The 12,190-nt window shown below is 53.3% G+C and overlaps 3 protein-coding genes across 3 annotated transcripts; 2 read left to right on the top strand and 1 right to left on the bottom strand.

Annotated features, from left to right (window-relative positions):
* Positions 1-10: 10 nt before the first annotated feature.
* Positions 11-2,569, top strand: LAESUDRAFT_726121 (uncharacterized protein). Its single transcript, XM_040908963.1, has 8 exons — positions 11-246; positions 306-610; positions 662-1,507; positions 1,565-1,748; positions 1,804-1,835; positions 1,893-2,148; positions 2,221-2,400; positions 2,459-2,569. Exons 1-7 carry the CDS (start codon positions 103-105, stop codon positions 2,326-2,328), a joined length of 1,875 nt encoding a protein of 624 aa, XP_040764038.1. The 5' UTR covers positions 11-102; the 3' UTR covers positions 2,329-2,400; positions 2,459-2,569.
* LAESUDRAFT_726120 (mitochondrial carrier) lies at positions 2,520-4,623 on the bottom strand. The gene is made up of 3 exons (XM_040908962.1): positions 4,094-4,623; positions 3,782-4,025; positions 2,520-3,726 (listed from the first exon to the last, which is right to left on the bottom strand). Exons 1-3 carry the CDS (start codon positions 4,496-4,498, stop codon positions 2,861-2,863), a joined length of 1,515 nt encoding a protein of 504 aa, XP_040764037.1. The 5' UTR covers positions 4,499-4,623; the 3' UTR covers positions 2,520-2,860.
* A 1,948-nt stretch (positions 4,624-6,571) lies between these two features.
* Positions 6,572-11,711, top strand: LAESUDRAFT_737020 (tricalbin; the record flags this gene model as incomplete). Its single annotated transcript, XM_040910750.1, has 18 exons — positions 6,572-6,764; positions 6,817-7,127; positions 7,168-7,857; positions 7,909-8,174; positions 8,229-8,515; positions 8,565-9,033; positions 9,100-9,127; positions 9,185-9,241; positions 9,318-9,342; positions 9,411-9,427; positions 9,478-9,519; positions 9,573-10,083; positions 10,147-10,418; positions 10,476-10,596; positions 10,647-10,709; positions 10,765-10,877; positions 10,931-11,595; positions 11,672-11,711. The coding sequence occupies 18 exons, from the start codon at positions 6,572-6,574 to the stop codon at positions 11,709-11,711; spliced, it is 4,170 nt and encodes a 1,389-aa protein (XP_040764036.1).
* Between the last annotated feature and the right edge of the window lie 479 nt (positions 11,712-12,190).

The raw sequence follows: 12,190 nt of genomic DNA, 5'->3' as shown, positions 1-12,190 counted from the left end.
CGGAGACAATGCATGCTAAATTCCCTGGACTGTCGCTGCTTGTCTGATTCTTGACCGGTGACTGGCTGCATTTCTTGTGCTGTTGTCCTATGCTCTCTGCTAATGCAGGAAAGAGGAGTCGGGAAGCCATGGACAAAAGAGGAAGATAACTTGCTCATCCAGGCAGTTGCGGTCCACGGCGAGAATGACAACTGGAAGATCGTCGCCCTTTCTGTGCCGGGTCGTACGAATAAGGCTTGCAGGAAGGTGGGCTTGTTCACGCTTTAATCATTTGCACACTGCGTCATGTCTATCCCAATTGTCAGAGATGGCTTCACTCTTTGTCTCCAAACGTGAAGAAGTCAGCGTGGACGCCAGAAGAGGACCAGCTCCTCCTCTCGCTCTACGCCATACACTCGACGAAATGGGCTGTCATAGCACGTCATATCTCAGGGCGCACCGATGATGCCTGCTCGAAGCGATATCGTGAAGCGCTGGATCCTTCACTGAAGCGGGACGAGTGGACTTCAGACGAGGATGCTCGGCTTCTGGAAGCATACAATAGACTCGGCGGTCGTTGGGGCCAAATTGGCCAGGAACTCCAGCGGAGTGGACTGGCATGTCGAAACAGGTACGTGCATATCACTCTATGTGTGCAATTATCCTGAATGTATCGTACTAGATGGAGAATGCTGGAGAGGAAGAAGAAAGCTGCCGCTACTAGAGATGCTGGGCCCAGCAATGCTGCCTCGACTGCCACGTCGCAGCAGCCTGTGGAACCACTGCAGCCTCAGTGGGATATACCTCCCGAGGTTGCGCCTCAAGGGTATTGGAACCCCCCCGCTGAGCATGCCGCACCTTCCTCTGTGCCTTTTGCAAGTGTGCCGTCGGAAACTCTCGTTTCCGGGAGTCCCTATTACTCCGAGATGCCTGAGACTTACGCGTATGCCCCGGACCGTGCAATTGCACAATCTACCCTGCACAGCGGGCCACAGCAATTCGACTACCCTCAATATCAGTTTGATCAGAGTTATCAGCCGTTCCAAGATTATGATGGCTACTATACACAACCACCCCAGGCGGCCCAGGATGTGCACCCTCCGCAGACTCTACCATTCAATCCTGAGGACAATAACCATGGCTATGTGCCCGGAGCGCCCCCAGATGTAGTGAATGGAGCACCAGTAATCGACAGAGGTACGACTCCTTTCAGGTCAGAAGAAGTTTCCAGTCAGCCATATAGCGCTTGTCCTGGAACGAGTGCGTCATCCAACGCTACCCCGCCTGATTCTTCCGATATAAATCATCCAACGGCTGGTGTTCCGGAGGAGGCCGCCGATCGCCCCTCTGTCGTGTTAGCCTCACAATTATTCGTTTATGAAAATGGGGACGCAACTGTAGAAGCTACGGGAAGTCGAAACTATTATCGTGACCCAAAGCAGAAGGCGAAAGACTGGGTACAGCAACGCCGCGCTACGCGCCGTGGTCCTTCTCCCCGCCTGTCTTCAAGCTTGCCTGCTACCTCAGAGTGAGCATCACGTCTCAATCTTTTTCTTTCTCCTTTGATTGATCACGCACGGTTCAGCACATCGGTGCTGGCGTATGCCTGTGGGCATCTCACCTGCTGGCCTACAGATGTCTCTGAAAGCAAGTCCCGTTTTGCGACGTCAAAGGAACTATCTGACCACAGCAAGGCGGAGCATACGGAGGATTTTGGAGGCAGCACACCGTTCAGGTGCGGGTTGGCTGGGTGCAAGAAGAGCTGGAAGGTTTGTCTAGGCACTCATAATGCGAACATTCAGTTAATTTTGACGTTCATTGCAGAGCATCAATGGCCTGCAATATCATCTGCAAATGTGCGTTCCTGAAACACTGCATCCGACAATTGACTCTGACACGCTATCCTTGATCAGCTCAAAGACGCACTTCCAACAGGCGCTCTCGACCCTTCCGGCCGCGGCCGCCGAGGACAACGCAGCTGCAGACCCAAGCACAACTGCGAGAGATGTGCCTGATAACCGAGAACCCGAAAACGGCCGCGAGGCAGAGGCAGGCACCGCAAAGGCAACCCCAGCCGTTACCAAACCAAGAAAGACGTATCCCTGTCCCCACCGGCACTGTCCCAACCGGTACAAGCAGCTCAGTGGGCTGCGATACCACCTTGCGCACGTACGCTTCTGCTTGCTATTGTCTTGCATCGACCCTTAGTTCACTGACATATTCACCGCTTCCCGCATGCAGGGACACCCGAATGAGCTGCCCGCGCAGTTGGACGCGGTCCCCCCGGCTTTGGTGCGGAAGATGGCGGAGAAGACACAGGCCAAGGCTTCCGCCGTGCGGGCGGAATGAAGGCTGAATTGGAATTTTCGATTTTGGGGGCATTCTCAAGCAGCGCCGCATGCCGTACGTGTGGGATCTGTGGTTCGTACGTACCACGCCCAGGCACTCAGGGCTCGCACTGACGTTGGCAGGGCGATAGATAAATGTCGCTCATTTACTGTACTGGGAACCGCAAGCTGCACGCCGTCAGGCCCAGCGCGCCGGAAGGGAAGATTGACTGGTTGATGAATTAGCGGATGAATGAACGAAGAGTGATTTATACAGATACGTCGACGTAGCAGACATGTGCTCGCTCTAGGCTTGCATTCCCTCCATATCCGTGTGGTGGTGTTGACGTGCTGTCCATTTGACCTTGCGATTGTTCCCCCAATTTTAGAGACGGAACAGCTAACGCCGGAGGGTTCACGCGCATACCAACGCTCTGGGCAGTAGCACCGTATGTGTACCTTCCTTCGATATGATAATTCGCGTACGCAGATGATGATAGCGCTATTGTATGTGAGTTGTGAGATAGCCAATGACTCAGATAGCTACGAGGCCATCAGAGCTCCGCCCACCCAGCATCCGGCTCTTCACCTCCGACCATCGCCAGCACAAACACCGCAAAGCTCGCAGCGACCCGCATGCCCAACCCGCGGTACAGCTGCCCGATGCCCGTATTCCGCGTCCAGCTCTCGCCCTCCACGCCCTCCTCCTCGTATCCCTCCGCCGCCTTGCCCTTCCCCTTCGCGTGTGCCGCTTTCCTCGCCCGGCCCTTCCGCTTCACCGGCAGGTCCGACCGCTCCTCCGTGATGATATGCCACAGTGCGTCCACGACGCCGTTGTAGGGCGCAGGCCGCAGCTCGACACATGCCTTAATCGGCTTTGCGTTGCCCCGTACCTGTGCCTGCAACCGCCGCCTGACCGTCTCAATAGGCAGTGTGACGAGCAGGCCCGCGCAGCTGCCCAGCAACTCTGCAACTGTCCACAGAAGCGGGTGTGTCTCAGGCGTCAGGCGCGTGCCGAACCCGAGATAGGACGCGACGATCCCGGGTAGCGCGAGTGGGATGAGCGCTCGGAGCGTACAGTCAAGGAGCGCCGGGATGAGCAGGTGTGGGTGCAGGTACACACCGCGGAGCCCGCCCTCCTGCGCGAGGATCTGTTGGAGTGCGTCGATGGGTCCGGAGTAGGTGCGGTAGCGCGGGAGGGAGGACTGAATGATGAGTCGTGTACGTATGAGGTCGAGAGGGGAGAGGATAAAGCCCGTGAGAACGTGTGATGCTACTGGGAGAAGGAGGGGGGATGAGGAGGAGGACGGAGCTGCCAAAACATCGCTGGGAGGAGGAAAGAGCACGGCTTGCAGCAAGCTGTGGCAGAGGGGCTCCAGAACGGCAAATAACGCATCATTAATGCTGGAGGTCAGCAATCCTGGTACAAGTTTGTATCAGGTCGCATGAGCAGCATACAATGCAAGCGACAGTACCTTTCCATAGCGAGAGCCAACCCTCCGCGCGAAAACGTCCCAATTGCTTCATCATGCCCCACGTGCCATTTGCTGTACCAACGGGTATGACATACTCTGGTATTGTGCCTTCTTCAAGGACAGACTGCCGCACAACGTACCCCCGCTCGTCAGCGAGCCGTGGAGGGGGCAGGCTAGAGGAAGCGGAGTCGAGCTTGGCTGGGTCCGCAAAGTACGCATCGTTTTCGTTAGAGTCATCGCTGAGCTGGTCAGATCGCAGCCTGGGTATCAATGCTGCGCGTTCGAAATGCAGTTATGTAGATCATACCGCACCTCTCCTTCCTCCTCTATGACATCTGTTGTGAGCACCGCTCCTCGGGGAACCTCCCCGGTATCTCGAGGTACCCACTGCACTTGCAAGAGCAGCTTGCCGACTTCCCACGGCATGACCAGAGCGGTTGTCGCATACTGCATGAATGCAGCAGCCGCAAGGCCCTTCAGCAAGACCGTTACATCGACTCCGGACTCGTCCTCATCGAAAGTCGCGGACAAGTCAAAGAGCGGATTTGTGCCGTTGGTGCGCGTTGACCACTGGTAAGATGGTGAGGAAGATGAGGATGCTTGCGCACCAATGCTCAATGTATTTTCCGATGCAGCTGGAGGTAATGGTGGGGCAAACGACCACGCGTTGGATGGTGCTGCGTACAAATCCCGCAGAGACGAGGGTGGGGAAGTCATGTTGGGAACATGCACAAAATCTTCACGATCTGTTGTCTTAAATGACAGGGATACAAAAACAAGCAACTGGTTGAGTAGCAGTGTACAGCTGAGATCGGGAGAACCTCAGCGGCCGAGCGCACAACGCACCGCGCACGGCGAGCGCGCTGTTTGCACCAGTTTGGTGCCATGACGCTGCCGAACTCTGACACGGTCACGTGTGTAACACGTCCGTGAGCCGTAGGATGGCTGCCTCTTGCTTCACGCCGTGACATCAGCCTCGTTGAGGGTATATAAAGCATGTCTTTTGGCTAATGTGCTCTTGTCTCCACCTATCATCCTCTCTCCAGTTCTCTCATCATGGCGTCTGAACGTTGTCATCTAAATCCGGCTCGCTTTCTTTCGTCAGCCACTTCTATCGCTCATCTGTGGTAAATCGTGAACATCCATGCACCGCTGAGCGATGTTTGCTCAATAATCTTTACTTACACAGCTGCTCTCCCTCTAATCTCCCGGACTATCGTGATCTTTACGGGACGCACGAAGCATTCATCAAATGAGCGGACAATAAGCGGTTAGGGGAAGTATGGAATTGTATAAGGCATCTTGCCAACAGGTGCGCATACATGATACATTCGCCTCGCTTCAAATCGCTTTGTTTTGCCTCAACAGTCATTGGAGCGATCAAGAACATGGACATGACATTTTCATGCAGCTGTGGCAGGTAATCAAGTGCGCATATATGTTGATCTGAATCTAACAGCCGACATTGGGATCTACTTTGGAAGTTTCACCAACAAAGTGGCTCAAGCAAATCTAATACAATCGTCTCAAGTCGTACTTGGGTTATCAGAGTAGAACTCTCAAAGAGAGCGGTGCCTTTTTTCAAGCCATTGAAAATCGAAACGCTGCAGTAAGACATACGTTTATGGACAAACCAGCCTTTTATGTGCCAAGCATTATTTGGAATACACTCCACTGCCATGCGGTAACGTTCTTACTCGGGGCCACACGACGTCGCTCACCCAGAGCCATAAGAAACCGATCCTATCACGCTGTGACAGCGGCGACGCTGCAGTATAATGATAGCAGTATCGTCGTGCTACCAGCTGGAGGCTGGCTGATGTTATCGCAGAGAATAGCTATCTGCGCCGCAGCGCATTGCATTCCTAAATGTTCGCAAATGCGGACTATAGGAGCATGCATCTTGATTATCTCTCGCGGCTCCCAGGACTGCAGCAGGTGTGCTCGGAACCAGACAGACGCGGCCGCCACAGCCCGCGGAAAAAACAGACAGCGGTGAGCACCTTGATTGCAAAATGACTTGCCCATTCTGGGATCGTTCACAGTGAGACCCCGAGACATGAACTATGAATAGCAACTCTTGTGGAGAGGGCTTGATAATAGGAGCCGGCGGTGACGCAACTGCCCTCAACCTGAATCTTGTACTGCAGTTTATCTCCAGCACTGTCACCATTCAGCCGTTCTCAAGTTGTGCTGCTGAAGAGCGCTGAAGGTTCGGACGATATTGTGCAGCCACGACCCTCGAGTCCAGACAAAGCCGATGCATGTCTCCATTCCGATCTGCTGTCAAAATATAAGCGGTGTTAAACTATTAAACACATGCATGATTGGCTCTCCACCCGGCAACTTAGAGAATTCGTCATGAAGTATGCCGGAACAGAAAACGAGTTCATGCAAATTGTTATATACACAGCTATGCTATGCAGAATTGAATAACCTTTGTAATAGCGCTTACGCAATGCGACTGTGCAGGCTTGGCAATGGTTAGGGCCAGGGATGATACCTGCTCCCATTGAAGAGCTTGATGTCAAGTACAAGACCTATAGAGACGATTTGTTCGTAGAAGAAATAACAGTTGAAGTGCGTTCGCACTGCTCGAGCGAGGAATGCAGTACAGCAATGCGGAGGCGGCGGTGGCTGGGGTCGTCCGCGTCATAGAATGCTTCGCGCGCTTATGAGCGCCCCTGGCTCGCCCCGCTCCGCCTTCTTCACCCTGCCACGCTCGTTCTGTCCCCATCTTATACCCTACCACATCCTATTATCCACCGAGAGTACTTTCCGTCCCCAACGATGAATGGGCAGGCCACATCTCCTGAAACCCAAGCGAAGGTCAATGGCATTGTGCAAGATGATGCCGCCAAGGGTCGCGTCGCTGTACATTCATTCGACCCAGATATGCCTCCCCAGGAGAAGGCCGCTATTGCTGGAAAGGAGAAGGAGAAACTTAAGCTGAACCAGGCCGAACCTGATGCGGTCGGGAAAGGTGTGCCTTATCCGTAACGGTTTTGGAGGGTGAAGTTGATCTTCGTCACCAGAGGTTCCGGTTGGCACGGGCAACAGCAACATAGTGCCTACAATCACAATTGAGAATGTGGATGAGAAAGCCAATGGGGGCGAGACGCCACCAACACTAGAGCCACAGGTCCCTGGGTCTATGCCTGTGGGGCCTGCACCTGCTGTTCCGGACTGGTACACGGTTGGCTGGCGCGAAGTCAGCGGAATCGATACTCGTCCGAAGGCCGAAGATGAGGAGAAAGACAAGTACATTCTGCAGACCTTCCTCAGCGAGCAGTTCTACGGGGACTGGTATCACAACGCCGCCCTCGTCGTAGCGGTGAGTAGTACAGTATCCTCTGTGACAGCGAAGCACTCAGTATGATGATTAGGCTGTCGTGATGTCACATTACTTTACGCGTTTCAACTTTGGATGGGGCTGGCTCTTGCTACTGCTTGCGTTCTGCAACACCTACTACACAACTTCCATGTCACGCATGCGACGACGCGCACGGGATGACATCCAGCGCGAACTCGTCAAGACAAGACTGGAGACCGAATTCGAAAGCGCCGATTGGTTGAATAACTTCCTGGACCGATTCTGGTTGATCTACGAGCCGGTGCTCTCCCAGACAATCATCGCATCTGTCGACCAGATCTTGAGTACGAACTGCCCTACCTTCCTAGAAAGCCTTCGATTGAGTACCTTTACTCTCGGCACGAAGGCGCCCAGAGTCGACAAGGTCAAGACGAGCCCGCGGACGGAGGACGATGTAGTGCTGATGGATTGGGCCATTTCGTTCACCCCGAATGATACATCTGATATGACAAAGAGGCAGATCAAGGACAAGGTGAACCCGAAGATCGTACTGTCAGTACGCGTCGGAAAAGGCATTGCAAGCGCAACGATGCCCATCCTGCTTGAGGATCTCTCCTTCTCGGGCATACTTCGGGTACGGATGAAGTTGATGACGACATTCCCACACATCCAGCTTGTAGATCTCTCCTTCTTGGAGAAACCGGTAATTGACTGGGCGTTGAAACCAATTGGTGGCGAGACCTTTGGGTTCGACATATCATTTGTGAGTATTCTGAGTGCGCTTGCCTTAGCTTCGTTGTAACCTGCGCCGCAGATTCCGGGCTTGTCCTCATTCATCCGCGACACCGTTCACGCCACGCTGGCACCAATGATGTACGCTCCCAACGTGTTCACGCTCAACTTAGAGCAGCTTCTGTCCGGCGAACCGATAGATACGGCCGTAGGCGTGATTCAGGTGACTGTGCAGACAGCACGCGGCTTGAAGAGTACGAAGATTGCCGGTGGTACTCCCGATCCTTACGTTAGTCTGAGCATCAACAATCGGGCGGAGCTCGCACGAACTACCTACAAGCACGACACGTACGTATCCAGTCTTGAGGGTTCTCTTTGCCTCGTCTGACAGATTTCCGCAAGCTCCAACCCGACATGGATGGAAACCAAGTTTCTGCTCGTCAACAACCTCACAGAGTCGCTTGTACTCTCTGTTGTTGACTGGAATGAGCATCGAAAGGACTCCGAAATCGGAAGCGCGGTTTTTGACATGTCGAAGCTGCGCGAAGACTCGACACAGGAGGGCATTGATGCTCCAATCCTGAAAGACGGAAAACAAAGGGGCACGATTCGGTTCGATGTCTCGTTCTATCCTATCTTGAAGCCAGAAGTAGATTCCGGTGGGAAGGAGATGTTGCCGATGGATACCAGTGAGTTGGTTCTGCCGCTACTTGTGTGCATTATTGACAATAAGTGTAGAGGTTGGAATTGCTCGTTTGACGTTGCACCAAGCGAAGGAACTTGACCACACGAAGTCTATGTCCAACGACCTCAATCCATTCGTACGCGTGCATCTCGACGGGAACCGCAAACCAACTTACCAGACGAAGAAAGTCAAGCACACGAACAATCCGGTTTGGGAGTCAAGTACGGAGTTTCTCTGTATGGATCGCTTGTCATCGATCATCACCGTCAAGGTTATCGACGACCGCGACATACTGCGAGACCCTATCATCGGCTATATGAATGTTCGTCTGGATGATTTGATAAATGCATCAAAGGAAGCGGGCAAAGATTGGTGGCCTCTGAGCAGTTGCAAGAGCGGAAAAATGCGGTTGAGCGTCGAGTGGAGGCCGCTGAACATGCCCGGCAGCCTGCACGGTATAGACCAGTATGTACCTCCCATCGGTGTGGTGAGGTTATGGTTGCAGAAGGCAACGGATGTCAAGTGCGTGGTGGACTGATGCACGTTCTTATATCTGAGACCACATGCTTATGTGATTCCCCTTTCTAGGAACGTGGAGGCTGCTTTGGGAGGGAAGGTGGGTCTGAACAGAGTTTGTTTCATTTGCTGACGCGACGGCTGATCTTTTTATCAGAGTGATCCATATGTCCGAGTACAGATCAATAACATCACGCAGGGGCGCACCGAGGTCGTGAACAACAGCAAGTATCAGAGATCCGAATGCACTTTGACACTGACTGAACTATGTTTCAGACTTAAATCCGGAGTGGGATCAAATCATCTACATTCCTGGTAAGTGGCGCTTCCGGTTGCGTAACCTGTGGAAGCGCTATGTGGTACTGATGTTGTTGTGTGGCTAGTGCATTCATTGAAGGAGGTATGCATGGAAGCCTCAAAAGAATGAAAGTCGAACTAACCTAACAATAGACAATGCTTCTCGAGTGCATGGACTATCAACATCTTACAAAGGTGCACTATCTACATCGGGCAGCTTCCGTGAGATGAAATTGACATATGCACAGGACCGTTCCCTCGGGTACGTCGAGCTGAAGGTTTCCGAGCTTGCGAAGCCATCCAAGGGCGACTTCCTCTACGCATCCACTGGCAAGAAGACAGGAGCTGAGTCAATTAAACTCGACAAGGGTACATACAAGGGTAAACTGCACTTCGAGGCCGAGTTTGTTCCGGCCCTCCCTGTCAAGGGCATTGGGTTCGAGAAGCATGCGAACGAAACTCAGCAGGCTGTGCCGAGCGGCTCTGAAGCTGAGGAGCCATCGGATTCGCGCGATTCATTGCATTTATTGAAGCGTGAGCGCACAATTGCCCCCGTTCCTGAAGGGGTTACCGCGTCCCAGCCTCTGGGTGCGGGTGAGAAGACAGACGAAAGTTCCGGCGCGGGCACCCCCATCCCGCAGTCTCCAGAGGTTGGTGGATCTTCCGGCACGGGTGGATCTCCCGACCTCGGCAAGGTGGAGGAGCACCGCCCCGAGGAGGAGGGCGTGGAGCTCACGAAGGAGGAGCTCCTGAAACATCGTGCGTACCGAACCAAACAATTGACATTTTACCTCTCAATCTCAATCTTTCATGTTCGGGTAGAATCCGGCATCCTGATCTGCAATGTCTTGTCGGGGGAATTGTGCAAGAAGGCACGCCTGGAGGTATTACTGGACGATGCATATTGGCCTGCATTCAGTACCGTCAAACCACGCAGTCACAAGGCGCAGTGGGAATACATCGGCGAAGGTTTCATCAAGGAACTCGACTTTGGTCGTGTATGGCTCAGGTTGAACGAAGCGGACGAAGGCGACAAAGACGACATCATCGCGGAATGGAAGGGGGATGCAAAACCCTTCCTTCAGAGCACCATGGTTGGTCATAGGGTCTTACCTGATCGCCGAGCCCGATATAGATCGTTTCTTTTGCAGGATGGCCCTACGACGTTCACTCTCGTCGACAAAGACGATGCAGACAAGAAGTCTACCGTCCAGCTCGAGGCCCGATACCTTCCTGTCCCTATCAAGCTGGAGGCTAGAGAAAGCATCAATAGTGCGTGCACTAAAATTTTGACCACACCCGTCGTACTCACACTCTCGCAGACCAAGGGATGCTGCGCGTCGATATCTTAGACGGTCGCGATATCCAGGCTGTTGATCGCGGAGGTATGTGCATCCATTCGCATCGTTTGGAGCACTCCCGCAACTGACTTGCTGCTAGGCAAATCCGATCCTTTCGTTGTCTTCTATCTCAACGGACAGAAGGTCTACAAGTCAGAGACAAAGAAAAAGACCCTGTCGCCTGAGTGGAATGAGAACTTTATGGTCCAAGTGGTGAGTGATGATAACGCAGAGTCCTTTCACAGAAACGACTGACGTACTCCAAGCCTTCACGAGTAGCTGCCGATTTCACGGCTGAGGTTTTTGACTGGAATCAGATTGAGCAAGCCAAGACTCTCGGAGCAGGCAAGATCAATCTTGCGGATATCGAGCCATTCCAAGCCGCGGAGCGAACGATTCCTCTGTCATCTGCCAAGCATGGCGAAAAGGGGAGCATCAGAATACGGTTGCTCTTCCAACCAGAGATTATCGTGAAGACACGAAAGAACACGTCCACCTTCTCGTCCGCAGGGCGTGCGATGACACAGATTGGGCACATTCCTGTAGGTGTTGCAGTCGGTGCAGGGCGTGGCGTCGTGCATGGTGTCACAGGCGTCTTCAAAAGCAAGGATCATGCGAAGAAGGGATCGTTCGATAGTGATGAAGCTGTGGCGCCCCAAGCGCCCTCCGGCCAAGCGTCTCAGCCTGTCGGATCGCCTGCCATCGCTGCTTCTGCTCCTACAGCACCACTGCCAGCTGCCAATGGTAGCCCTACCTCCATCAATGGGAACCTCAGTCTCTCGGACTATGGGCACGAGCCCGGCTCTCTGCGAGTCCTCGTCATGGATGCCAAAGACATGTCTGCTGGCGATCTCAAGCCGTACGTTGTAGTCCGCGTCGGAGATAAAGAATACAAGACGAAGCATTCGCACAAGACGGCTACGCCTGAATGGTATGCATGTGTTATGCATGCCCAGGCTCGATCTCACGTATGATGTACAGGAACGAGACATTCAATTTCGCTGCAGCGCCTGCTACGCAGCCCAAGATGCATGTCTGGGTTTATGATCACAAAACATTGGGCAAGGACAAGCTGCTGGGGTCTAGCGAAATCGATGTATGTTCTTCTTTCTATGGGAGCTGATGGCTGTACTCAATTTGCTGTTCCTTAGATTTGGCGTCATGTGCAACCTGCGCAAGGAGTGTTATCCACGGAAGTTACCACGGAGCTACGCGAAGGTCAAGGGATACTCCATCTGCGCCTAGACTTCGATCCTACTGCACTCAGCCCGACGCGTACGCGTGCGTCCTTCCAGTCGGGAGAACGACCAGCCATCGTATCGCCATCGCGATTCAGCCTCAGTCGTCGGAAAGATCGCGATGAGTAGAGTAAATACTGATCAGTGCTTTCCTCTGCTTTGTTGTCTCATCGATCGCATATGTATTATTTGGACACTGCCTTTCTTGCATACCAGGCAACAGTATCACATTATACCATGTATTCTGGGCCTGGCTACTACGTACATCGTACTCTCCTAATATTCATG

Source organism: Laetiporus sulphureus, assembly GCF_001632365.1.
Source record: "Laetiporus sulphureus 93-53 unplaced genomic scaffold LAESUscaffold_21, whole genome shotgun sequence".
NCBI lineage: Eukaryota > Fungi > Basidiomycota > Agaricomycetes > Polyporales > Laetiporaceae > Laetiporus > Laetiporus sulphureus.
The sequence above is the reverse complement of the archived record's forward strand: the minus strand, read 5'-3'. Positions and strand labels throughout refer to the sequence as shown.

Bases quoted from the DNA above. Each gene is read 5' to 3' on its own strand.
- LAESUDRAFT_726121 (XM_040908963.1), top strand. From the start codon at position 103: ATGCAGGAAAGAGGAGTCGGGAAGCCATGGACAAAAGAGGAAGATAAC. The intron at 611-661 runs GTACGTGCATAT...GTATCGTACTAG, and splicing joins GGACTGGCATGTCGAAACAG to ATGGAGAATGCTGGAGAGGA. The intron at 1,508-1,564 runs GTGAGCATCACG...CGCACGGTTCAG, and splicing joins AGCTTGCCTGCTACCTCAGA to CACATCGGTGCTGGCGTATG.
- LAESUDRAFT_726120 (XM_040908962.1), bottom strand. From the start codon at position 4,498: ATGACTTCCCCACCCTCGTCTCTGCGGGATTTGTACGCAGCACCATCC. The intron at 4,026-4,093 runs GTGCGGTATGAT...CGATCTGACCAG, and splicing joins TCATAGAGGAGGAAGGAGAG to CTCAGCGATGACTCTAACGA. The intron at 3,727-3,781 runs GTACTGTCGCTT...AACTTGTACCAG, and splicing joins TTGGCTCTCGCTATGGAAAG to GATTGCTGACCTCCAGCATT.